Below are 26433 nucleotides of genomic sequence, written 5' to 3'. Positions count from 1 at the left end.
CTTGAGCTTTGCAGCGAAATTAAACCAGAATATTTACTACTGAACCATGAAACAGCCTGACGTGCAAGAGGAAATATTTCTGCCACGGTTAAGTTTATAGTCTATTCCAACCACTTTAGAGGCAGGCTATTAAAGCTAACACAGCTCAAGGAACAGCTGGAAACCATTACCTGGCTTGGCATCTGCAGTCACTTCACTATCTTGCTCTTTTTCTGGATTTCTCTCATTTTCTCCTTCTTGAATTTTATCACCTTCTTCATTTTCACTTTCCCCTTTGTTTTCAACCTGAATGGGATGAAAGATTGTTTGAGGAATGAGAGCTATCAAAGACGTTTGCTGCTAATTTGGTTTATAGCTTTCAAAGTAGTTCACCATCACAAAGAGATAAAATTTTGAAGGTTGTCAAAATGGACTTAAATAGCAGTTACTCATAACCGAAACCTGAATAAACACAGTAACTGCTATGCCAGGAAGTCTATTAGGTTCAGTAACCCAGGCCAAATGGCTTCACCTGCAGGTACAAGAAATCCTGTAGTAAGATGGCAGACGAGAACAGGTTCTGCTCCCTTACACTGATGTTTTATTCCAATAGCTTGTGCGTAAGTTTCATATCCTTTCCAGTGTTTGCTACGTTGACAAAACGCATAGTATTCATTTGTCCACGTATCTCCTCTAAACTCTGCAGAACTCACGGTCACAACAGCATCTTGCGGTAATAAATGTTACAACTGAATTGCATATTGCGTGAGAGTATTCTTTGTTTAAGCTTTGACCAAGAAGTCTTCTATATTTATACCTAACTAACTGTACTTTTCTCAGATTGTTCTTATGCTGTTTTTCCGATAAATAGTAAAGTAGCATCGAAACTAAACACAGCCGTCACCAGGCTACTGGTCTTTCAGGCATCCGATAAAGTAGGCAACACAGAAACATCCCTAGTTGTTGCAGACACTAAGTTCCTGCCATCATTTATATAGCCAAGTGGTGCTCTAATTCGAGCGTATACATTTAAAGGGCGTTTAGGTTTGAAGCAATCACAGCCAGTGCCATTACTGTAGACCATCTGAAAAGAGATATCCTGTACCCTGTTTGTAGACATGGGGTTATTAAAACAAACAAACAAAACACCCCAAACAATCACCTTCTTGTAGGCAGAGCCATATGGTAAGAGGAAGTCATTTCTAAAAATCTAATCCTTCCTGGCAGGACGCATCATACCGAGCGTCAAAAGTGCACGCTACGCACACCTGTAGTCAAGAGTCAACCCAGACTCCTTGTAAAGCTAAAAAACCCCAGGCACTTCAGGGCACAATTAACCTTTTTTAAAACATGTGAATGCAGGATGAGGCGATTCATGCCCTCGAGCTCATGGGCTACCTCAGCTTTATTCCTACTGACAGCAGGGAGGAGTCTTACTGACTAGCTCAGCTACAGACACCTTCATTTCACCCGACGGATCTCGCTCTCCCACAAGCGAAGAGCTCAGAAAGGCTCCAAAACGGGTGCGAAGCTGCAAGCGACTCCCACAGCCGGACACACAACTCACACCGCCACAGCTACGGCGCAGCTCTCGCTGATAACAGCCTCGTTCAGGTTGCCTGCTCAGCTCCACGCAGCCCACCCCAAAACAGCTACCGATGATCGAGACTAACCCAAACAACTCGCACGTTTCCTGGGAAATCCTGATCTCTTTCTGGTGATCTTGTCAGACCTGGGAACGGTACTCAACTGTGGAAAAGACAATTTGGCACCAGACAGGGAGGGAAGGCTCCCAAGCGATGTTTGCTTTTGAGCGCCACAAGCCATGAACCACAACAAGCAGCTTAAGGCTCTACACCTAATTCGATATCTCCCTTTTTACTTTTCCTCCCAATTCCAACCTTTTTTCCTCCGGACTGGAAAACAGAACACAATGACGGCTCATTTCAGTTCGCCAAGCAAAAGAAACATGTCTATATGACATAAGACTAAACCACCCATAAGAAAATGAAGTACTATGAAGACCGAAACTCTTCGGGAACACTGTTCTCTATGGATATATACCCTAATCAGCACAGTGCTATCCACCTTTCTAATCAGACATTTTCAGATATAATAATCCAGGCTTCTAAGCGTCACAACTATCTCTTCAGAACCAGTGTACCAAAAAAAGCTTACCTTTTCAGACTGTTGCCCATCTGTCTCTGTTTCCATTTTTTCTTCTTCAACTCCATCTGAGAATACAAATAAAGTCGTTAGAACTGCCATAATATCCCTGCATTACACTCAATATTTATTTTAGGGTTAACCAAAATTTCCTGTTCTTCAACTGAGAGTAGTCTAAACAAAGCCACACACCACTAAACTCCTGGAAGATCAAAAGCCTATTACACTACTTAATTTAAAAAATCAAGTTTAAATGTAGATTTAAATCTAACAGGTTTCTCTTTTCAGCCTGATAAGCAAGACAAAACATTCAAGTATCTATCCTCTGCAGAAACACTCAGTTTGCCTATACAGAGGGAAACCCCCAAATCTATCCATTTTAGCTGCATAAATAACAGTTTAGTGCCCAGTTGTGTAGTATTCAAGTCATACAGTGATTCCCATTAATAAGTCACAGCATTATAAAATGTTTTTCCCCCAATACAGCCAACTTGTTTCTGTAGATGGTTGTCAGTTACATGATCAACCTCAATTACAGCGCTGCCAGACTTGTAATTCCTCCTTAGCACAAGATCCCCTGAGCTGCTTTTTGCTGAAAGGTCTACCCAGAAGTGCTGTCGTGTTGCAGGTCAACTGAGGATTTAAATTCCATTTTGTGGGTTGTGCAAGCACCAGGGTTCCGGGTTAGAGTTCTCCAAAGCAGACTTCAAAACAATTACTCAAAGTAACATTAAGTTCTGGCAAATCCGTTAAAGCACTAACACTGTTTTTAAATACTCAGGACCTCTTGTTACTTCCTGTCCCCAAAACCACTGGATTTCAAGGTAGTTAGCAGTTGTCCTCACTGGTTTTGATACAAAGTCCTGCACCAAGTGCCTCATTTCACACCCTTAGTACATGTTGTTCCGCATAAACTTCATGGCTAACTGGCTCTTGAGTACCATACGACTCTTTGTGCTGCTGTTCCTCAAAACACATTTCTTCCCAGAGCACTCCGAATTGTATTCAAACTCTCAGAAACACATAGAAAGAGGGTAAGGTTTTTAAAAGGCAGTTGTTTTCAAATTCCTGCGTCGCTTCAGTTACCAAAAGGAGAGCGTCACAGAGCATGCTGGACAAAGTGCCTTGCTACCGGCTGTCATCTAGGTTAGTACTTGATGTCATGCGTGTCACACGGACTCAACAGTCACCATAGCACGTTCTACTTGACATGCAGAGCCACAGACCCCAGTGAATCTCAACCGAGCAATGAAGCTTAAAGAAATTAGTCTGAAGATGTAGTTCTCATATATGTTCTTGGACAATATTCTCACTCAGACTTGGACCTTCTTCCTCAGCTGCAGCGATACCAATATTTGTGGGTTTGCACTGGAGAGTGGATCAAGGAAATTTTCCAAGTGAAATTCAAATGCGTGGAGCTTTTTCCACCGAAAAGCTGTATTGCAGCTCCTCCTTAAGAGCCCAACACTGCAGCTTTCTAATTACGTGCTAAACAAGGCACCAATCACATTTGAGGTCAACATTGGCTAGATATAAACCAAGAAAACAAGTTACCAGTTGAAAGTGTTTCTTTTCCATCCAAAATAGTTATCCAAACAAGTAAGAAACAGAACTGCGGCTGAACGAACACATCTCCTGACAGCATCGCCACAGGACAGTCTGCTCACTCCCAGCTTTAAAAAGTATGCTTTCTAACATGCCTTAAAAAAGCAGAGCGGGAGTTGCACCTCAGTGCTGATACTAAAGATAACAGTATTGGGTCAATGCCTACATCTCCACCAGAGGCCTCAGGTATTGCTGACACATGCTGCAAGACGTGCAGGGCTCTCCATAAAGCTGTAACAACTGCATTTTCTGAGCAGTAAAAGTTTCCTTGACTGCTCCAGGAGGTGAAGCTTCAGCCTTACACGGTGACCTGCATCTTCAAAAAAGGATACACACACGAGACCACCTCCGCCAAGACCGGCTCGGAGCAAAGGCTCCCACGTGCACTCTGGAATGGCGCAGTACTTCCTTACGGAAGAGGAGAAGCGTGCCAAGCACGTGCTCAGAGCGAGACCCTTCCAGAGAGCAGAGGCAACTCACCTGCACCACTGCAGCCTCTGCCTCCGAGTTAGTCATCAAAAAAACCTCCACCTAGCGTTCCACCAAAAAAAGGCCGCCTCTATTCACAGGGGCCAAACCAGAAGAGCACACGTCACTTGGTATACTTTCATAAGAAACTGAAAACATATTATACGAACTACTCGGACGCTTGGCAAATTCTTTCACTGGCATGGATGAAGAGGACATAGGGGTCTGGACAGCATCTACTGCTTTTTATGCCTTCACACTGAAGCTTGTTACCACCCAAAACTAGTTTGCCAGACACCCAGAAAAATCTGATCTTGACCGCAGAGTACCAGAGAACACTACCACCAGACATGGGGGGGGAAAAAAAAAAAAAAAAACAGAAAAAGAATAAAGAAAAAAAAGCTTTTGCTTCAATACCCAACCACATGCTTCCTGCTATTTCTCATTTATTTTTCAGCTGACTCAGCTGAGCTCTTCAAGCTAACAACCTCTTATTTATTCACTGACTATTCAGCTTCAAATAGCTATCACAGAGATACCTTAAGAGTCCTGCCTAAACCTAGAGCCAGATCCCCCGAGTTACAGCTTGCTGTTTGAGTATCTGCTGATCAGTTATTATCTCATCCAACGTTGGCATCTACAAAGGAAGATTAGATAATAGCCTAAACAGTATACAAGCGAGGCTGAAGTGAGGTAGGAAAAAAATATCTTCTGTCAGAGCTCTATCAGAAATATTGCTACCATGTGCTAGATGCGTGCATCTAGTAGGAAAAGCAAGTGTTTTAACAGTAATTAGTTTCATTTTCAGCTACATATTCTTATCCTTAGGACAGGTCTCTTGCTGCTAACTGCTGGTTCATTAAGTTCTACCTTCAAAGAACACTTAAACAAACGTTCCAGCTAATGATAGTGGCAAAGACAGACCTCTGGCATAGGAGGATGACAAGTGTACTGATGGAGAATACCACGACGGTGTCTTAATAATGTAATGTTTCTTCCTGACGTTCTGCATATGGATTGCTTAGAAGGCCAAGAAATACTGATCTATTTGCAGCACCCAGCCACTCCGTAAGGCCAGATAAGAGGGAAGTGTCAGCACAATCTCTCATTCCTTGGCTAAAATCCTATCACATATCTTAGGCCTGCAAATACAGAAACTCTAGTACAATTGAATATTCAGGGGAATTAAAGAGGGAGCTTACTTAGACCACGGGATATACAACACATGCTGTCACACAGATATAAAACTGCTGCAGAAGAGCCCTGATCCACCTCTAAGACAGACAGCCTCTAAAGACATTAGCTGGTGTAACAGTGCTCTTTTTCTGTAATCTTCATTTTACTAGTAACTCCTGTGTGTTACACTGAAGCAAAGCAGACGTACAGTTTTTCCTTTAATAGCTGTAAAAGCTTCTCTGCAGAATTACTAAGTTCCTTCCACGTATAAGAAAAAGGTATTTAAATGTATGATTGAAAGATAAAGATTTTCCTCTTAGCTTATTGTAAGATGATAAACCTGCTTATCTGAAGTATTTGCCACCATAACTCGATTCATGGAGGCTGGGGACGCATCTTCTCAGAAGTTCTATCTAAGAGTTAGGATCTGGTAACCTAGAAATGCTATAGGGGAAAAAAATCTAGATTAGATTTTCTTCAGATAGCTCTTTGGAAGCAGAGTTCCAAACCAAGCTTAGAAGGGGAAGAGAGAAAGCTTTACAAACAAAGCTCCATCCTCTCCTTTAACACAACGGAGAGAAAGAGCAGAACACTCCCAGTGTAGTTGGTTTAGTCAGGTGTAAAACTAATGAGCTCTAGGGTAGGAAGATACTGCACAGGAACACACAAATTCTCATTCTGACGCAGTTTAGACAAAACACTCAAATTCAAGATTCCTAGTACTGAGATATAGTGAAACGGGGGGGGGGGGAGGGGGAGGGGAGGGCTATAATTTTGTACAAACAGCCCCAAATTTAACCACCAGGAAATAGAACAATTCTGAAGTCCTGATTCATACAAAACCCCATGTCAAGAGTGAAACAGGTTGGAAAACTTCTAGTCTTTAGATAATTTTAAGTGGCCAGAGGGAGACCTCTGCCTTTTAAAAGCTAATGATCTAATAATTTGGTCAAGGAGCACTGGTGACAATACTCCTTGCTAGTTACACGTTCTGAATGGCATTTGAGGGAAAGCTGTAATGCCAATAAGCATGTAAGCTGCCTTGTAAGAATACCATAAAGTACTACTTACCACACCCATTTTCCTGCTCTACACAAAAAAAAGATTCCTCAGTTAAGATTAAATTCCCTTTCTAACTCTAAACTCAGTTTAAAAGGTGTGGGGTTTTTTTTCCTGATTACAATTTTTTTCCAGAAAAGCAGCAGCTAATAACATATGGTTCACTGAGTCTCCCAAACCAGAAATTGAAGATACTGGTGCAGAATAAGTTCCTGTAGGTTTATGACATGCTACATACCAAGCATTATTATAGAACTTTAGAATACTAATTTCTCTACAAGTATTGAGCCAAGTTTTATTAAGTATGAATTTCCTATTTGTAAACAGCAGTAACTGTTGTTAAATAATTATTGCCACAAAGCAAGTACCAAGGCAACTAGTATACCCCAGAAAGCCACCTCTCCTCCTTTAAAAAGTTCTTCTCAAAGAAAAAAGCACATCGAACATCTCACAGTAAGGAGGCAGACTGCTCGCTGACTCTCCTTTGCATCATACCACATTTGAACAGACTTTTCCCAAACTTAGTATTCTTTCATATTAAATAGGGACACATTCAACTACAAAAGGAGCTACAAAATACATATGTATGACAATGAGATTATTGCAAATGTCCGCATTTAACTTAGGTTTTCTAGTACTGGCTGTAATAATCGATGTTATTTTAAAATGAGAATGACAACTATAGGCAGGTGGAAGTCAACGGTTTTTGAAAACTTTTCTCCCATCAGCTACTAAGTCATTATTTGGAGCGAAAGTGCTACGCCTGTGCAGTTCCTTTTAGCTTAAGCCATTCTATGCTTGCGTACATCAAGGGCACCATGCTGAAATGCTACAGGTGTAAGGAAAAAAAGAAAACAAAAGGTTCCAATTATTAGTTTTGGGATAAAGTAAGTTTATCCGGGCTGAAGCAGGTTTCTGCTTCTAAGTTGTAGGCTTCTGACACTAACTCAAAACAAAATAATTAAGAGTCACATACAAATTAATCTGAAATTCAAATATGAAAGCATCTGCAAAAAGCATCTCTGAACCTCGGCATAAGAATAACAGTTTCCTGCTTTTTGGTGAGATAAACACACAACCTTATTGATTTTGCAGCAAGATATAAGGAGGTTAATGAAAATACACAACTAACAACGCAAATGAAAATTGATCACTTGGAGAGACATGTCACTAACACGGAAGGGAAAGACTTAAGAACTGCAATGAGAAACACCCTATTGTCCCCTCTTAGAGGGCACCAGTGATGCTCTTCAGCATCAGTAATGAACGTTCTTCAGCAGGTCCTGTATTATGCCTTCAGCCTTGCAGGACGTGGGGAAAACAAATGAGTGATATGCCTTAGATCAGCAAGAGGCAGATGGCTGTGAGACCACAAGACATCTTCCAAGAGGAAGAAGCCACGTGAAGACCAGGAAACACACTGCCCCTCCATACCTTCAAACATCAAGCAGCAAATATTTAAGCCTCTGCAGAAACGTATTCTGCTCTGGGTATCGCCTTCAAGAACAGGGAGCCTTGTTTTCCAACACGCGAGGAACTTATTAAGACTGATCCCTAAGGAAGCCCAGTGACTCGACACTGAAGTTAAACTGACTTCAGGTCAGCAAGGGAAACTATAAAATATTTCCACTAGACTCATGTACGGCATCACCAACAAGCTGAGATACTTGCAGCATAAGCAGGTAAGTAAATTCCACTGTCACGAGAAGAACAAAAAGCAAAACTCCACATATAAATGCATAGAATCACTAGCATGAGATTCAGCTCAGTAAATAGTTTAAAGATGCCCTCAAGACACATTGGTCTCCTTTGTTTTCACAGAGGCAACACGCAGCTTATCAGAAACCAGGCTTCAACGTTAATATTTAATTGGGTGGGAAATACTGTAGCTTTGGAAAAATCCCCAGCTCTGAATATGATAATTATGCTATTATCTAAACTGTAATTTTTATTTCCCACATTAGGAGTCCACAGGCACCAGAGCTTCCTCCATTTGTGCTTTACACAACTCATGCATGTTTGGCATGATAACCAGGCGGGCTTCCCCGGGGAAGGCTGGAGAGCTCCCGGGAAGCCGGGGCAGCGTTTGTGCATGCTGCACCGCTTTATTACAAGAGGATTGATGGGCTCAATCATCTAACAGTGCTGACCTAGCTCACAGGCACGTGGATACAAGTGAAGTGAATCAAGTATTCAGAGGCTGTTCCTTTTAGCAATGTTTGCATTACTTCAGAGTTAAAATACACCCTGGAGACCATGAGAGAAATCAGTATGCCAAAAATGAACAGAAATAACTGCCCTTATGTTCACACACTTCTTCGCATACCTTTCTAGTACGTGTATTTGAGAACAAGATACAAAATCATCCATAAAGTGTTAAAATTTATCATCCGTTCAAGTCATGGTTGCAGCAGAGCCAGTAAATCAGACCACAATTCCCTGAATGCTTGCTATCACAGATGAGTTGCAGCTTGGAGCATCCATCCAGTCACGTCAGAGGAAATACTTTCAGCGAAATACTGGTTAGAATAAGAGCTGAAATGCCCAAGTAAATGTGCCTCCAGCACGGGCACTGCAGAGCTTGCCTTGTGCCTCGTTCAGTGCCCAAAAACGCAGCCAAGGTAAATCACCTCTGGGAAGTGATCAAGAAAGCCCACATACTCTGTAAGGAGCTGACACACATCACTCAGGATCACAGGGGTACTGTATGTTCCCCTTCTCTGGGGCTTAATCACTGGCCTAGAGAGTTTGGCACCCTCTTGTTTGCTCTCCTTGATTCATTTTTTGTTAAAACAGATGCAGAGCGTCTTCGTCTATCATATTCTATAACCTACAGCTCGGGCACTACCTTGGAAAGTAAGAGACAGGCTTTAATCCATTTAGGGTAATCAAACTACTGATTTCAAGGCTGCTTCCTATGCAAGTACTCAACCATTCTGCTAGCAAAGGCACGCCTCATCCTTGCCACATGCTAGCATACGCGATCTCACCTAGCTTCTCCTTAACAGCTATAGGCCACCAATCCCTTCCTCCTCCTCTGCAACTTGTTGCTGCAGTTATAGTGAACTAGATGCTGCCACAATATTATATTTAAAGAATGCCAAACAAATTCCTAAATCTCACTTATTTTCAAGGCACTCAAGGGCCTTGGCTTAGAACAGAGATGACCACTCGAGAAGGAAAGCCAGATTAGACAATAACCCCCTCACATGCAAGGGAGCTTTTAGGAGAAAGCTAAAAGATTTCTTGTACAGGAGACATCTTCCCAGGACCTCAAAGGCCAAAGATGATAATGATGATCATCTTCATATTCAAGTAACTGCTTTGACCTCAAACAGTGAAAACTAAGCACAAGCTCACACAGGACAACCTATTCACATTGCCAATTCTGGTAGGTGGCCAGACTGAGTAAAGAGATCACAGAGATTAAAGAAGAGCAAAACTCACTGTAAGGAAAAGACTTGCTGAATGTTTGATTAAGGTCCCCGAGACCTTTGTACAGAAATCATGAGTAACTCAAGGAAAGCTTATGTTCATTAACACCAAGCATCGCTTCTTTAGCTGTGTTTACAATGCACAATGTTTATAAATACTTGTATGATTTGAAGTCTTTGGCAGTGGCCTTACCTGACTGGACAGCATCCAAGCACTACCAGGTAATGAAGTCAAAGATTATGAAACTACTGACCTGATGAGCAGACTTCCACAGTTCACAGTCTCAAGCAATCACCCCAAAGTCCGTTAGACAAAACGGATTTTGAAGAGACGTGACAACTTCTTTACACAACTAGGATTTTACATGGAGGAGTACAAAGGTAGGAAACCTTTACAGAGGTGCTACCTCAAGAGCTGGCTTGGTACAGAAGTGAGGCACAATGTCAGCTACTAAGAGAAACACGTACCACCTCCTGCCTACACACGTAGGTTACACGTTTGGATGAGTGGATAGTCTGAAGGACACAAGGATAAAGTGATTAGCTGAAGCTTTAAAGACCGCACCAGAGTGAAGGCTGGTTTGAGGAAAATTTTTCTGGGCACCTTGTATCCAGAGGGCACTGAGATGGCTATGCCGTTAGACAGACTGTAGTGTTTGGATGCTGCTTACCTTCAGCAACTTTTAACTCAATCCTTCCCTCAGACTGGGGAAAACAGTTGCCCATCTCACAGAGCACAATTTCACAGGCACAAGTAGCAGACCTCCGCTTTATACTAAACAAGGTCAGTGCAGAAAGGGGAGGTTCACTCTTTACAGCAATGGTGATCAATTATTAAGAGTGATATGATCCTCCCAGCCTGTGAAAAGGAGCTCTAGGTGACCTTGGCTGACAGCGTCTGCCATGCTTACCATAGTAGAACCTGAACCACTTGAGTCTGCTCTAACTCTATTATGGCTTTACTATACCAGTTTAAAAGGAACCATCATCGGCTTTTACAAAAAGCTAACAATAAAAGCGCTTCAAGACGAGATTCTTGGTATTAATATAAGTTCCTGCAATCTCTTCAAGGCATATTTTCCCCTTACACATTCCACTTTACCTGCAGTTCACCAATAGGAAGAGTTTTCAAAAGATTAATGAGCTATAATATAATTTTATTTCTAAAGTATACACACTGATGAACTTCAACTACAGCGTGGAACCCTAAGTAGGTATTTTCAGATCTCCAGGATAACATTTAGATACAATACTTAAGGTCTAGTCATGCAGAACACGGCAAAGTTTCAGCTATATAGCACAACAACATTCTTCAACATATTAAACACACCTTTGCAAGTGCAAACTATGGATTCTTCCCCCATGCCCTCCAGTGCAAAACCATTTTGGAGGTGGAAGGCGCTGCAGATTGTTGAGTGACCCAGTTCACTCTTGCTGAGCAGCTCCCCTAGGGAGAACCATCTGCTGTTGTCCTAATTTATTCCATTAGTCACAGCCCAATACAAATCGCATTAACTGCAACAGGACAGTATTAGTTATAGAACTCGCCACACAGCTCATTCAGAAATAATCATGTTATGGTCATCTGCTCTCCAACTCTCCATATTAAATGACAAGCACTTCAAAAATCTCTATTTGCAACTTGTGTGCAAATTATCCTAGCAAAAGGGCTAACTGAAAGACTAGCAATACCATCAAAGATGTGGTGATGGTAAACTTCCACGCTCATCCTGCAGGATTAAGAACTAAAGACTCAAAGGAATAGACGTTTTACAGAGGTCCTTAACATGCACATACTGCAGTAAAGCCTGTACTGGGAGAATATGGGAAGGGGAAGCAAATAAACCCACAGTTAAAACCAACCAAACAAAAAAGGACTTACGCTAAGCTTATTTTAAATTATCCATCAAATGCAACCCAGCCCCAGATAAAACACCACCTAGATTTGTTTTACAGCATACTTGAAAATAAAACTAAAAGCCTTGCCCTTTCAACAGTTTTAAAAAAATCTTTGCTGTCTTTTGTCAGTTTTGCACAACAGAGTGCTGCAAAACAGAGAGAGGCAGATATTCCAGATGCCAGTGATGGCAGAGTTCCCTTTTCGGGACATACTCAACATGTTGTCTCAAAGCACTGAGCTGCTTCACATCAGCTCTGCCCTGCTGAGTGTGGGACGACAAAAGGTGGCAGAAGGCTTGAGTGGCCTGTTAATTCAATTGTTTATAAAAAAAAAAAGTCTTAATCAGGCAAGTAGCACTTTTTAATCAAATTTAAATGTCCAATGCAAAAGTACACCTTAAGTACCACAAATGGCACACCTGCATCTTCAACTTGTATGCTCAGCAGTTAACAGCTGAACAACAGAATCAAAAACTCAGGTCCCTTATGATCCCATCACACAATGTGGCATTTTGTTCACGTCCACAGAGTGACAGCAAGTCAAGTATGAGATGCATGAACACAGCTCAAATCAAACTTTTCAGTCAACACAGAGTACATTCTGTTCAGTTTTACCCAAAGCTATACATGCTTTAAACACAAAGGTGCTACATTCACCAAAATGTTTGTGATACGCTGAACAAAGCGGTAGCCAAAGCTGGAGATTACTATTAAAGATCTACTGACAATCGGTAGATCTTTACTAAACTCAGAAGATGAAAGTCTTTGAGAAAGCTAAGAAGGTACATAGAACCGTCCTCTGTGCTCATCGAACTGCTGTAGGAGATAAATTAGAATTAATCAGAAAGGGGTTTCACAAAGTGATTTCACTTTGTAGGGAGTTGCAAAAGGATATGCTTTTACTCACCATAGGTGTGAATAAACAATTTGTAACTCTCAAACTTTAGGATAACCGACTTTGTACTAGAGTACCTACTGAAGCAATACCATACAAAACATTTGATTAAAACCAGCTCTAAAATGAGAGCTTGTTAGTGTGGCAGTGTAAATGTACAAGAGCAGAGTCAAGAACTCTGTCAATTGTATACCAGCCTACCAGTTAACAAAATGTTGCTCTTCTGACACCACCATTACGGGCATTGTACTCAGAGCACAGGTTACCAAAAGCAGTGATGGAATGTTATAGGTCCAGCAGGAACACAAAAAGCCAATAAAACCCAGTTTCCTTTATCATAACCACAATGCCAGAAAGGCAGCATCTGTTCTAACCACTCTAATACCCACAGAATTGGTATAAAAGTTTTCCCTCTGGTATGCTTACGCGCTCAACTTGTAAGCATCCCAAGCAACGGCATTTCCATTGAGTAAGAAGAGGAAAACAAATTGCCAAAACTAAAGCTACCATTAAGTCCATTAACTCGGTGTCAAGAGTTAATAATCCTGCAGCAAGCAGCAGCAGGATGACCTGTCCCACCCTCTCCTTACCAGAATCCTCGCTTTCTCTTGGAAGGGAACTTATAGTTTATTATGAGTCAGAAGGAAAAGCCTAAAGAAATCTGATTTGCAGCTATTTCTGCATTTTGATAGACAACCTACCGATCTTCTCTGGCTCATCTGGACCTGTTCCGGCAATGCAGCTGCTCTCCAACCCATATGTTGGATCCACCTTCCCAGAGGCTCTTGCTGCCTCCTGTACTTTCTTTACATGAGCTTCAACTAGCTCCAGCGGTACCTCCTCTCTGACTCGAGAAAACTCCTCTGTTAGAAATTGTACAGAAAATGTTATGTTGTGTGTGTTTCGCGGCAAATTAAAAGACATTTTGATTTTCTCAAAACAACGTGCAGGTAAATCTTGTGACAAAATGAATTCTCAAATACATTTTTAAGTTCCTTCTTTTCACCTTAGGTAGCAAGTTCTCCTCTCTCAAGTGTAGTAGGAAAGAGTTTCTTCCCAATTACATAAACTTGTCTCTTATGTGGAAAACGTTAAAAAAAAAAAAACACACAAAAAAAACCCCACAGGAACTATTCTGGCAAGTTTCTTAGAGGACTTACATAACTGTGGCTGATTATGTAACACAAGCAAAACTGGGCAACTGGAAGTTTAGCACTGGGCATTCACACACAGTTAAAATAATAGCAATCACCGTAACCTCAGTTACTTAAGTGGTGCTTGCAAACACTTAGTTAACGAGCACAAAAGGGGAATGTCTTTAGATATTAAGGGGCTTTTAAGACCTAGTCTAACTTGCTTGCAAACTGGTAGTTTCAGTAACAACAGAGTACAAAACTGGATATTAGAAGATCTGTTTTCCACATATTTGTATTTTCTTTTTTCCTTTTATCACCCTTACAGTAGAAACTCTACAAAACATTGATTTTAAGAGCAGGCTAACACAGAGCTCAAACTTGTACAGACAAGGTAAAAAAATCGCTGGGGCAACCTCTTACCTAAAGCAGCCTTTGCTGCAGCTGATGCCACCCGGGGATCCACAACAGATGCCAGAAAAGCAACAGTACTCATCACCGGATTTCCCGACTGGCTGAAAGGTACAGGTTGGTAGGCCAGCGGGCCAAGAGATGCGTCAGAGTTCTCCAAATACGGGTCTTCTATAGGAAGTCTCAGAAAATGGAGAATACACTCATCCTGAGTGCGGCTCCCAACATGCTCTGAGACTTTGTTCCAGTCATCTTTGTACATCTCCAGAGCCTGTAAAAGACGAAGATCAGTGTATCTACATCAACTACCTGGAAAGCAGGGCGAGGAAGAGTTCTTTATGCAAGAGATCTTCAATACTAGTCATTTTGGTGATGGAACAATAAATTTCAATCAGAAAACTACTTAAATCCTGGTTTTCCTGGCAGCAAAATTCTTCTGCAGAAAAACTGGGAACATCTCACTAGGACATCAGTTAAATTTAAGCTGCAGGGATCATCATACAAGTTTTATTTTGTTAGTTTATCCAAAAAATTGTCAGAAGATTTTGAATTTACTAATAGCATTTGTACAGTTGTCTTCCCATCTTGTTCTCAAAAAAAAAAAAAAGAGAAGTAAGTCACACTGATTCTTTTAATTCTCATAACCACTTCCTCCCTCGAGGGTACTCTATGTTGTCTCATTTATGTGCTAACACGCTAGGCTCTTTAGGGCAGGACCGGTATTTATGTCACATATATGCACTGCCTATTACAGTGAAGTCCAGTTTTCAGATCCAACAGATGTTCTGAAAATGAAAGAGCATCAAACCGATACACCAGGAAAAAAAAAAGGGGGGGGGAAATGTATTCTCTGCTATGAAGGTAAAAGAGATCAGTTCTCTAACAAACACTAACCGGTCTGATTTTTAGTAAACATTCAGATTAACAAGTCATTATCATGTAAGATAAGCCACCTGATAAAATGAGGACTTGCATATTGAGAAGAAGGATTTAATCCAGAATTTCAGTCATTTCTAAAACGAAGAAAGTTACTTAAGTAAAACTCAAACAATCCAAAGATTATGAGTTACTGAAGTCCCTATACTAGTTTCTGAAAAGCTAACAAATTAGTCCTGTAAAAAAAGGCCAAAATACTACATCGCCTAGCAGACTATTACCCCTGAACAAGTGGTTTTGTTGGGTAACTGAGCTGCTGGCTAGCTAGCAAGCAGGTTGCCACAGACTTTTCAAGGCACCTGCTTGCAGGTGTTACGTATTCCAGAAGGGACAGAAGCCATCCTGCTCCCTAACTGTAACTACACACGACAGCTGAGCTTCCCAAACAAGGGATGTCCATTTAAGCATTAATAATAAAGACAAATGAAGTTAATAGCTGTTCAACACTTGAACTATTTCCTACAAGTCTGAGAACTACCAGAAATCTGTCTTCAGGATAACATGCAAAACTGACTTAAATTTCCACCTGCACAGCCTTTCACATAATAAAAGGCAGAATTTGGAGAAGATGCGCTACTCAGCAGTACTACGTCAGATATCACGATGAGGGTACATCCAACGTGTCTGAATAGTACATACAAGCACAAAAAGTTAACATGCTGGATGTTTCAAAGTTACTTATGGCAAGTAGAGCACAGAAACCGAGCCGGAATCATGGGATAAGAGCTCCCCAGTCTGGGAGGGGACATTTCCATAAAACACATTACAATATATATAATGCTATGTATTCAGAAGACACTTGCCTGCAGGACTATATTCAACCCTGTCTTTTTCATCAGTACTAAAAGCTTAAAACACAACAACAACAAAACACAAAAAAAACCCCACACCAGAGTTCTAAAACATACTATTTTCTTCACAGCAATCCTGACTTCACCAGCCTATACGAAAAGTGTTTTAGCGCTTTTGTAGCTGAAAAACTATGAGAGCTCTACCAAGAAAGAGTAACCTACCTAAGCAGGGCACTGTGGCATGTCATGGCTGTTGAAAGTTGACTAAGGAAAAACGCAAGTTGAGAAGCGTTTTCCAAGATGTGAAGGAGACTAACTGAAAGGATGGGTGAGCTAGAAAACTCCAAGAGTGTTAGAGATCCAATAGGCACTGAACAAATTAGAGAAAAAAGACGAAGCTGCCTGCAGCCAGTGGAGTGTTTTGTCACCCTGATCTGGGTGCTTCAGCTTTACCTGGCTGAAGTTTGAGTTGCTTCTTCAAAGCTAAGCCTCACTTAAATTCAGCAGGAGGAGGGGGAAGAAACCCCAGCAGATCTTCAGATGCCGCTGGTCCCCTGTTCCTTCCCTAGACAGGCAAGTACCAGGCAAAGGGAACGCGACGCTCCAGGAAAGGTTAGCCGAATAGAAAGAACAATACAGAAACTGTCCAAGACCATGAGCTAGACAACATCAAAGGTTTAAAAAGCTCAACGGAAAGAAAGATTTGACTAGGGAATGAACAAAGGACAAGCTGCATTGGGCTGTCTACCCCACACTGCAGGGATCGACGCACCCCAGCTGCTCACAGAGCTGCTCTCCTGCCTCTGTCCGGCCTCGGGCAAGGGTTTCAAGCAACGAGAAATCACTTGGTTCACTAGGTCATACCCACGAGGAAATATTTGTTCAACATTCAACCTTCATTTTATTTTCCCTAATTTCACCTCAGTGCTACTAATTCTGTGTCACTGTCTATCTATTTTTAATTATGCTAGCACATGAGATCAGCTGCCTTTTTTTTTTTTTTTTTAATGGCAACACATTAGGTTTTGCTCATTCTCCTTCATTACTTTTTTATTTTTTTGGTTATACAACTAAGTCTCATATTAGTTGTCCTTACTATAAACAGCTGAAAATGCTCTTAAATGTGCAAGAATAGTACTCCATGGAGATACATGGAAGCAGTGGCAGGGAAGATGATTCTGGGAGGGAAGTAGCTTCCCCTCCGCCCTAGTCATTCAGTCAACAGGCAGAAGGACAATAATTATTTCAGATAAGATTTATTCTTTGGAACTTCACTGCATATATTTGCCCAAAGCTGCCCTGAGGATTTAATTGGACAGAGCTGGCTCGTTATATTCGAATTACTTATGCTTGAACTGATATACTCTCTTTACTGATTTATTCATAAATTAAATCCAAGAAGAATGAAGAATAAATAAAAGTGGTTAGTTTAAACTCGCATTAAATAAAGTTGCAAGCTCAAGACTTGAGGCTTTTTTTTTTAAATGAAAAAAACGTAGGCAATCTGGATTATTTCATTAGGCTACTTCTGACCTAAGTTACATGACCGTAAGTTACAAACATGTAAAAGAATGAACTTTAAGTATCAATAACAGTAAGCAAAGAAATCAGTGTGTTGAAATACTAGTCTTATGTTTGCACCATACAAGAACAGCATAGACCACATCTTAACTGTTGTCACCCTGTAAGCAGAATTTGTCATATTCTGACATAAAAATGTGGGCTAAACAGCACGCATCAACCTAACTAGAAAAAGGTCCATGTTGGCTATTTAATGAGCCCATTTCTGCGTCCATGAAGTCTGAATCAAAGTATGCTGCTGATCAGGTACTTCTGCTAACTTACAAAAGTGAAGCCATGCGTAAAATGAGAAGTTGAATATTGTCAAGCGATGTCACAATCCATGCTTTTCCTCTTGAAATTTGTTAACTTTTGAATGGGTTTACTGATGCAGGTAAAGTCAAAAAAGCCAGAACAATCACACAATAGCATTCCAGATCCTTTAAGCTTCCTACAGTCTGGAGTTCTTGTAACAGAGGAAGAGTATTGTACAATTAACTATCACAAGGAAGGTACAGTTAGCATAATATACTCAGAGAATGAAGTTGATCCTGCCAGAAAGATCATTTCAAGACGATAAGATTTAATTTAAATTATGATCTTTGTATTGCATGTTAATCTTTCCCTCACTTAAATTTATCTCTTTCTACGGATGAGTACGAGCTGCTTCTACTTATGATGAAACACAGGAAAGTACGTCCATTTCAATGTAGTTTTTTATGCTGTATGTCTGTGTTCATTAATAAAGTAGTGCTTATTAATATTAAAACTATAACGGTTGCCACTTTGTTAGGACCGTGAACTACATAGAAGGACAGAAAGCCAACCTCTGCATCAAGAAAACGTTCCTGTAGAACAAAGGTAGTAGATAACTCCCTTACCAGAAGTTGTGGCACGTTATTTCAGGCCACCTAGATTCTTCTTCTGGCAAAGCTCTAAGAAAAACAATGTCGCCCTGATATCAGTGAGAAAGGCTAGAACATATTTATGCAGCGTGCCTCACGTGATGGTTTTCACCCAAGAGTGACATTCCAGAACTATCTGCATTGTTACGATATAGATTGTTGTATCGCTCAAGAGCTTCAGATTAAGCAATCTGATAAAAAGCCCTGATCTAGCGTGCTAACAAGTTCTTCGACCTCATGTTTACAGTATCAAGATGATTAGATAGAAATGAACCTTTGACGGACTTTATATGAAGTCCCTTCAGTACACAGGTGTTACTGCCATCTCTTCTTAGTAGTAGCATTCTTCTGGCCATGACTGTCTGAGAATAATGAGATAAAGTTTGGAGGGACAGCTATAAACTTTTTCCAGTTTAAAAGCCATAACCACAAAAGAGAAACAAGTAGCCACGCACACCTAAATACTCAGCCACTCCCCTCCTCCACTGGTTTAAAGAGGTCACCTCCCCTTATAAACTTTGCTTCTCTTATCCAGTTTCTATAAAAGCATGGGAATGCCATCCAGCTCCACTTCAAATAAAACAACTAACCTATGTGCAGATTTTTAAAAGGTGTAATAACCCGTATGTTTCAATTTCCTAGCCTTCATTTTTTCTCATGAACTTACTTCTAAGAGCAGCAACGTCTCTTGTTCTGTCCATTCTCTTCCAGCACTCGCACCTTTACTCTAGAAAAATAATAGGAGAAAATCTGTGAAATTCAGTTTTCTTTGCACAGTACTTCAAAAAAAACGCAGCAAGAAGGAAAGGGGAAGAACCGTTTGTGATTTAGTGCACTTAAAAAAACAGCTACTCTTCATAATGTTCCTACTCCAGCTAACCAGTATCTGGTTATCTCATACAGCAGTTCCATTCACATGATTTACTACATGGCTAAGACATGCATGGAATTGTATTCCTACAGTTTTCTAGAGCGGTTACAGATGCCATCTTCCCAACAGGTCTAGGGGAACCTCTGACTCCTCTTTATTCCAAGCTGAAGCAAAGTGTTTTGGTACCCTTTCCTCCTTGCTACCAGCTATCTTTGCATGCACATACAGCCAGCAGCAGAAATTTTCCTAAATAATGAAAAATACTGAAGAGTGTTAACGGGCTTCTGGTCAGCTCGACTCTGAAATCGAGTCGAGAGCCATGGCAATTTCCACAGCGCAGTCTACATTCGCAATGAAGGACAGCAGCAGCTAACAGACAAGGGAATATCTAGCTACACTTCATCAGCTGCTGCACAGAATATGGAGACTTCTGTTAGTCGGGGAGGTGCTATTACCCAGCTGAGCAAACCTGGGATTCTGTCAGCTTAAAGGGCACTCTTCTCAACAGAATATGACTTACGCCTACAAAACTTCAGCACCCACCAAACCTCTGGTATTGCTTCCAAGGCAGACACACTGTACAAAGTGCATACTGGTCCCCCTGAAAGGTTAATCGGACTAAAAATCACTAACTTAAGCAAAATACCTCCAAAAAAAAAAAAAAAAGTCTTAATGGATGACATAAGCTCTCTAAAAAGGCAAAATAATTATAGTAAGATAATCCGCATATTTAGCGGATACGTGCTCCAAAGCTTTCTTCTCCCAGATCTATAGCTTGTGGAGGACTCCTCAATTTCCTAGAAATTGCAAAATTCTTGGAGGAAAATTTCCCCTCAGAGGTTACAAACACGCTAAGCTATTACATGGCAAACAAAGACAATAGGAGGTATCATCTGCTTCAGAAGGAACATTATGTAGATTGGATGCCTCAGTTTTAATACCAACCCATTTTTGCTACACGCAAAAAAAAAGGGAGGGGGCAGAAGTAAATCAGCTCAAGTTTGTTATAGATGCTCTTAAGCAAAATTAAGAGTCTAGAACCAGAAAGATTTATGAATTTGGTGAATGTATAAATCCTCCCTTAACTAAATGAAAAAGACACTCCATAAAACGTGATATGGAATCAGCCTTTACAAACAAAGGCTAATCTCTAGAACTATTGCTTTTATTTTTAATAGTTATCTCGTGGTCTCTTTAGGACAATACACACTGTACTTACAGAAACCTTTTATGCAGACTTAGACTGATGTCAGCCCAGGAAAGGCACCAATCAGCAGAGCACTGCAGACTTCCAGACTGAAGGAACTACTACACTGCAGCAGCACACTGCACTGCAGCAGTAAACCTGCAATAGCTCCAAGCACTATCAGGTACACCTGCCATAATTAGGCAGCAGGAGCGAAATGCAACAGGTTATGGAAGTCACATCACTGCAATGATACGTCACTGTACATAACTATAGAATACATTGCAATGACAATACTAAGATGTCCCTTGCAATGGTTTTGTAATACCTTTTGTAATGAAGTAACTTTCTATTTCTCTCAGTCAGGGAAATCCTGCTCAGGCTGGGAAAAACAGGATAGTTAAAGATCCTGCTTAAAGACCTCATTTTCTGCATTGAATCCTTTGCCAGTTTGTTGACTCTGAAGCATTCAAGGACAACATGTGATACCATAACAAGAGTGCATTGTCTGGAGACTGAAAGTATTGGCCAGTGTGGAACAGGTACACGTCTTTATTTTTGCAAAATCGGGTAACCAGCATGAGTGCAGTATCTTAAGATTTCTTCCATCTCACTGTAAGACACTAGAACAGTGATAGAAGAGCAACACAAGTATGTCACTGTCATCTAGCGGGGGACAGTTGTGAAAGAAACCTCAGTAGAAGCTGAGGGTCAGGGAGTGGAATCCAAACATTCTTTCTTGCCTTTGCTAAGGTCTTTTTTGAATAAATGTCTGTGCGAAGCCCAAAGTTCTGCAGATCAGTAGGCTTCTCTTTGTTTTTCTCAGGAAAACTCAACATCTGCTGAGCAGCCGGAACCTGTGGGCAAATGTTACAAGAGAAAGGTCAGGAACTGAAAGTTTTCAGACCAATGTTAAATAGAATACAGACTGAACAAAAAAGTCCAAGATGACTTTATAGAGATATCTTTACATAACATCACATCACTTGCACACAATACTAGCAGTGTTTGGAGAGTAAGGGTATGATTGTTCTCCACAGTGAGAAAGAGCAGAGACTCTGATTACCCGAAACTTTCGACCTGGATGGACAAGAAAGAGGGGAACCTTTCAGGAAAACGTGCATAAATTATTCCAGTGAGATGTTACATGACGCTGGCTAGAGTTACAAACTTTCCAGAACTAAAGCAAACGTATGGCAGTGTCATCTGCGGGGCTCACCTGTGGAGTGCGGATATGGAGAGGCATAAGTCCAGAGGGTGTATCAGCAAGCACGTTGAAGTGAGGGGTCGGGGGAGGGCCCATGGCCATGGGACGGCTTTCTGGATCCACCTGGTAGTTAATAAGACCCCACTGCTCCAAAAAAGCATGTACTCTGTCAAAGAACATGACAAGTTAGAATCTTAAGAACCAAAGCATTGCTTATGCTTGACCTTGAAACAGCAAAGGAAGAAGTTTTAACAACAAGTTTCTGGACCGAATATAAGTCCAGAATCTCCTATAATCCTTCACTAATCACAAACAGCAATACCAGTCACATTGCAGAAGCAGACTTGAAAGTTTCACTTCTGTATGTTATATAAAACAAAGCGTGACGTGTTCAGTTACAGGTAGCAGAACTATTCCTTAACTCAGGCAAAGCAAAGCTAGGGCTGTGGACATGAAACCATTTACAGGCAATATATCAAATATGAGGGCTGTCACACAACCATTGTTTTGCTTCCCTCATCTATAACTGTTCTTCACTGCATCTACATTTAGCCGCTCCAAAACTCTAGGCTCTGTTGTGCCTCGCAATTTAAGACTGTTAGAACAGACAAAACAGACAAAACTGAGCTGCAAAAATAGGAAATTCTGAAAAAATTCCATATATCAACTAAGCTTCAGAATCTAAACATCACTGAATGAGTTAAGATCCAAATCCTGCTAGCGTGGTTCAGTGAGCAGGAGAATACTATAAATGAAGGATTGCATTAAACGTCCTGGTTACCATAAAAGGGGAAAACGGTCTGCTAGTCAGAAGCACAACGGATATTGCTAAAACGCATCTTAACATACTGGAGTATTTTCACTTATGATGAGGCTGCTTTTTTTGCTGAAGTAAAGGTGGTAGCTGAAAGAGCCATGGTTTCTTACCTCATGACAGCACACACATCTCCAGTCAGGTTCCTTCTGCAGGCAGTGCTTGTCAAGTACTCTTGAGGGTTTAAGCGATAGGTGTCAATCATGAAGTTGCGGTAAGCCAGATATCTGAAAGAAAAGACAATTGATACATAGTTAATGCTGTACACTGATGTCTAAAATCTTAAAGTATGTATTTTAGGAATCCTCCTTTCCAAACGCCTACATTACTAACAACAAGTAGACACTTGCAGTTAATTTTGGGGGTGAAATTTATTAACAAGCAATTACTATCAAAAGCAACAGGCAAGCAGAATTTAATTTTTTGCATATGGAATATGACCCATCCCTTCCACGTTGTTTCATTCAGAATTTCATTGGTATTTGGACTAACGGCACATTGAAGCACACTTTAATTGGGAAAAAAAAAAAAAAAAATCACACAAATAGTTGTGGGCAAGTAAAACTCACAAAGAACTCAAATTGCTACCTTGACAGCTTTGAAAATTACAATCAAAAGAGGCAATAATAAGTCTGGCACCAGATGTGTCGGAAGGTAAAAGAAAACTCCTCGAAACATCTGCTCTTCCAGCACTGACAGTACAAAGAGGGAAGCAAGCACTTACTCTCATGCCTTTTCTGCAGCTCCACTACTAATGCTTGCTACTTGCCAAGATCAGGGATATATAGAAGACAACCAGCGCACTGCACTTTGCTTACAAATTTCTAAAAGACAGGCATTGCTCCTTAGTGGAAATAGGCCAAACATGGATTGTGTTTTTCACATCACTCCAAAACACTCTGAGACTACAGCTGTACCTTGGATACCAGCTAACCAGGACTTGCTCCACAGACAGCTAGCTGCAGAAAAAACTCATAGGTCAGCCCTTAAAATGGAAACATGTCAAATAATCCCAGTCAATCCCATTTGAGAGCCTGGAAGGAACAAACCGCACAGAAAAACAACAGAAGTACATTGGACGGAACACCACTGTTTGTACATGCTGAATACTCACACATAAAAGAAAAAAACTCAGTAGGAAAGTTGAGAGAAAAACAAAACGGAGAAGATAAGTTCCCTGAAAAGCAGAGGTAAAGACTATTCAGAAGCCAGCGTAGCACTCCCTGTCTGCTGACCTGGGAACATCCACAGTGGAAACTACCTGCTGTGAGAGCTCCACACTTCAGTGCACAACAGCTCCAAGCAAGCAGGTTCTGGGTCCCACTCATCTCTTGGGCAGTAGACATTACTTCTCAATCTCTTTCAGTAAGTTTCTGGAAATTACCACAGCTTCTCAATACAAGGGGTTCAGAAAAAGAAAAGTTATTGCTAGAACTGTTCTTTAGATGGAACAAAATCAATCTGCCAAGTACAAGCGAGGCTCCTATGCAAGGACACGTTCAAGACAGCATATTGTAAGCGGATTTCTGCTTCCCCCTTTTAAAAATTCAAGATGGGGATGTCCCATATGCAGCGTACAAAAGCAGCCAATACCCAATACACAAGAACGTAAACCATACAGAGAACGAAACACAGCGTCTTTCAAAGAAAAGATATAAGCAGACGGACGCTGCAGTGACACGTTCCTGCCAAAAATCCCACACATCTGCAGTTCTGACCAAATCATATATGGAACTTCCTGGAAGACATTCACGCGGCTAGGTGTTGGGTTTCTCCATGCTGACTGTTGGTTTGGTAGGCAAAAAATAAAAGAGACCTTCCTCAGAGGAACATGCAGCAACGTTTTTAAAACGTTCCTGGAGAGAACTGTGTTGCCACCTGCTTGAGGATGGGTACCTTAATGTGGTCTTGGCTGCAGGAACAGAGAGTTTAATACTTATTAGTTGAGGTAGAATTACTAGGTGAAGAGAGATAAGCCTAAGACACAGATATACCTAAAGTTTATCCTGAAGGGAATCTGTTCTGAACAATGACATGACCCGTCAGCTAAAACTTGTTAATAGTAAGAAAGATAGTCAACTAGTATTTAGAGAAAATCCCTTCCGAGACATTCTTGAACCTCCTAGGCATAACTGTCACAAGAATGAATCTGTGAGCTTTTTAAGTAAGGCATTTTGTCTAGCCTGAACACTGAAGCAGTAGGCATATTCACAGAGAAGTAAGTTTGTACTTTATTAAAAAGAGAACACAAAACCAAGAACACATGCTATCCCTAAAATCCCTGAACAGCAAGAGAGATGCATCTCTAGGATAACCTAGAAGTTGGAAAAAGGAGAATCTCTAATTTGCTTTATGCAGGGGCAGGCAACTGGTAGTGGCTCACTGACTAGCATTAGGGGGCAATGTTTTGACCTCAACTGAAAAAGGGAGCATGGGATGCTATGACTTCTGAGACTGACCACATCAGCAGCAAACACGCAGTACTTAATCTAGCTGTCTAACCAAAGTTTGACCAATGTTCTTTCACACTTGTCCCCAAGCTCTCTCCAGATAAACCGCCAGCCAAAGAGAACTAGGCAGCATGTCTCCTGCCTTAGCGTGGCCTCAGACTAGTACCCATTAACGTTCCAGCAGCTGCAGCCATTGCTATTTCAAGACAGCTATAACCGAAGCAACACTTTTTTTCCTTTCAGAGCAGTAGTTTTAAGAGACCACACTAATATCTATTCAAGTCTGTAGCTTTAAAAATAAGACTTGTAACCCTTGAAAGATAAGCGTTCCTTCACAATTCAATGTTGCCGGCCTTAAACACCAAGTTCTGAAAAACATGAAACACAAAAGATGCTGAATAGTAAAACTTTTTGAGCATAGTACCATTCTGGAATCATTACAATGCAGTTATAGTTACCTCAGCTACTCAAACAGACAGAGAGCTGGGAAGGTAAAGACTTCAGAATCATTCGGTCTGCAAGCGACCTCAAGCAGTCTCTCTGTCAACCTCCCGCTCGAAATAAGGTCACTGCTTTCTTTTCTGGAAGTCAGATCAGGTTACTTAGAGCTTTCTCCAGCCAGGTCCTGAAAACTCCGAGGCTCTACATCCCCCAACCCCCCCAGGGCTCCTATTTCAGTGCTTCATCATTCTCAGAGTGAATAAGTTCCTTTCTGAAGCTGGCCATCTTTCAGTTTATGACTTATTTCTCATCCTCCTGCCATGCACCTCAGTAAAGAGCCTGGCTCCACCCTCTCAGTAACATCCTTGTGGGCATTGGGAGCTACTCTTAGATCCCCCTTGGATCCCTTCTCTTCTCTAGGCTGAAAGAGCTCAGGTCCCTCAACTTCTCCTCAGAGGACATGTTGTTCAGCCCCCTGACCATCTTGGTGGCCCTTCCCTGGAGCATGTTTATCAACATCCTTCTTATAGTAGAGAGTCCAAAACTAGACCTGGTATTCCATATAGTTTAACAAGTAAGATGTAAAGGGCGGGGGGGGGGGGGGGGGGAAATCACTCCTCTTAATTCTACTGGCTACGCTCCCGTTGATACAGCCCCAGCATGCTTATCATTAACAATCTCAAGCGCAATAAGCAACGCTTCTACTCTATATCTTCCTTTCCTAATCTCTAATTTATATACAGCTGATCAAATTCACAGTTCTCCAGTTTAGGGGTTCTTCATACAAAATAAAGGGCCCATTCTTCAGCTTAACCTTCAACTCCATAGTGCAAGGATATACCAAATTACGTTACTGTATACTACTTGTAAGACAGTGTGCAACAACTGTTGGAAATTGATGAGACTTTCTACACCCCAAGCCCCATATGCTAAAGAAATGGCATACAGAAAGTAAACTGGATCAAAAATCAAATTGAACCTATTGCAGGCTGAGTAATATCTTTCAATGTTAAGAGAATTTCCAGACACTTGACCATTTAAATAAGC

The 26433-nt window shown here is 41.1% G+C and overlaps 1 protein-coding gene across 2 annotated transcripts in view; it reads right to left on the bottom strand.

The window, feature by feature from the left end:
* The window catches only part of SMARCC1 (SWI/SNF related BAF chromatin remodeling complex subunit C1), a 106799-nt gene that overhangs the window by 35065 nt on the left and 45301 nt on the right, over positions 1–26433 (bottom strand). For both annotated transcript variants that reach the window (XM_068933981.1, XM_009684134.2), the window contains exons 16-23: positions 22609–22722; positions 21694–21847; positions 21218–21331; positions 19085–19144; positions 14238–14496; positions 13383–13544; positions 2158–2213; positions 171–285 (exon numbers count right to left, since the gene is read on the bottom strand). In XM_068933981.1, the coding sequence (XP_068790082.1) occupies positions 171–285; positions 2158–2213; positions 13383–13544; positions 14238–14496; positions 19085–19144; positions 21218–21331; positions 21694–21847; positions 22609–22722 (1034 nt within the window). The remainder of the gene's footprint in view (positions 1–170; positions 286–2157; positions 2214–13382; positions 13545–14237; positions 14497–19084; positions 19145–21217; positions 21332–21693; positions 21848–22608; positions 22723–26433) is intronic.

This window comes from Struthio camelus, chromosome 2 (assembly GCF_040807025.1).
Source record: "Struthio camelus isolate bStrCam1 chromosome 2, bStrCam1.hap1, whole genome shotgun sequence".
Classification (NCBI taxonomy): domain Eukaryota; kingdom Metazoa; phylum Chordata; class Aves; order Struthioniformes; family Struthionidae; genus Struthio; species Struthio camelus.
The sequence above is the reverse complement of the archived record's forward strand: the minus strand, read 5'-3'. Positions and strand labels throughout refer to the sequence as shown.